General features: G+C 41.8%; 1 protein-coding gene across 1 annotated transcript in view; it reads right to left on the bottom strand.

Moving 5' to 3' along the window:
* LOC105500979 (chromosome unknown open reading frame, human C11orf65) overlaps nucleotides 1-1,485 on the bottom strand; it is a 75,873-nt gene that overhangs the window by 2,728 nt on the left and 71,660 nt on the right. The window contains exon 8 of the mRNA XM_011926672.1: nucleotides 303-358. Coding sequence (XP_011782062.1) covers nucleotides 303-358 — 56 coding nt within the window. The remainder of the gene's footprint in view (nucleotides 1-302; nucleotides 359-1,485) is intronic.

The following is a 1,485-nucleotide window of genomic DNA, read 5'->3' on the forward strand; positions in this document are numbered from 1 at the left end:
TTGCAGTGAGCCGAGATTGCACCACTGCACTCCAGCCTGGGCGACAGAGTGAGACTCCGTCTCAAAAAAAAAAAAAGGATTCATATTTTTAAAATCATTTTATTCAACCTTAAATAATATAGGACATTTCCCTCTATTCCCAAACAGCAATCTTACATACAAAGGTAAAAATGACTTGACAAATCCATCTAAATTTATATATCATGCAGATTACTGAAAGGTTAAATGCCTAGAAATACATGTGTGGAATGCATTTTTTGTTCATGAGAATTTCCTATAAGGTACTGCTAAAAATCACCTACCTTTGAAATTAGCCGAAGAGTTGCTTGTAGCAATTTCCTTCCAGCTGGCAATGTATCTAAGCACATTATATGAGCATTCATTAAATTAAATCGATTCATTACTACATACTTAGACTACGTCTAAAATTCCACTTTCTTTTGAGAAATCTTAATGATGGCATGTTCACTAGCCTCCATGTGTAATTCTCATGACTTTCCCACCTCCTAGTAGCTCACATCCAGCTAAGAACCTTCAGGACAAGGAGTTGAAGGAGGTATAAAAATGGTGCCCACCATCTGCCATACTTAGTGTTCTTTCGCCTCCCTCTAGCATGCCTCCTCATTTTATTCTATGAATTCCTGCAAAATCATGTCCTCAGCTGAGTGTTTACTAAGATGTTAGTTAATAACATCTAAATTTAAAGCATGGGCAGAAGACTCTCCTGGAGACAACAACAAAAACTTTCTCCTTGGTTCTGGATTGCCAGATCCACTGTCTCTGATATATGAAGGGAAATTTAAAGTGTCTAGTTTCTGAGCTCATTAGAACAGCAGTGCTGTCTTTTCAGTGTCCAGAACACGTAAGAGATACATTCAGGTAGGGTAAATGCAGCTGTCACCTCAGCTCCTGAACAGAGACTGAAAATAGAGAGAACAGGGTTGCCTGAGAAGAGGTGGAATAGGGAAGGACAAGGTACGACCTTCTGTGAGGATGATGGAAAGCACCAAGAGGCAGGTTGCCTAAGACTTACTTCACCTTAGGCTCCATATCCCACTTTCCTAAGCTGCCTTTACAACTGCACTCATTTTAATCAAAAAATCAGGTCAGGATTTGGTTACAGTAGGTGCTGAAAAGGAGCTAGCACAGAGAGGTGAAGAATTAGAATCGTCATGTAATTGGCCCGGTGTGGTGACTCACACCTGTAATCCCAGCACTTTGGGGGGCTAAGGCGGGTGGATAACGAGGTAAGGAAATTGAGACCACCCTGGCTAACACGGTAAAACCCCATCTCTACTAAAAATACAAAAAATTAGCCAGGCGTGGTGGTGCACGCCTGTAGTTTCAGCTACTCGGGAGGCTGAGGCAGGAGAATGGCCTAAAACCTGGGAGGTGGAACTTGCAGTGAGCTGAGATGGCGCCACTGCACTCCAGCCTGGGTGACAGAGTGAGATCTCAAAAAAAGAAAAAAAAAAAATTGTCATG

This window comes from Colobus angolensis, unplaced genomic scaffold (genome assembly GCF_000951035.1).
Source record: "Colobus angolensis palliatus isolate OR3802 unplaced genomic scaffold, Cang.pa_1.0 Scaffold7, whole genome shotgun sequence".
Lineage (NCBI taxonomy): Eukaryota > Metazoa > Chordata > Mammalia > Primates > Cercopithecidae > Colobus > Colobus angolensis.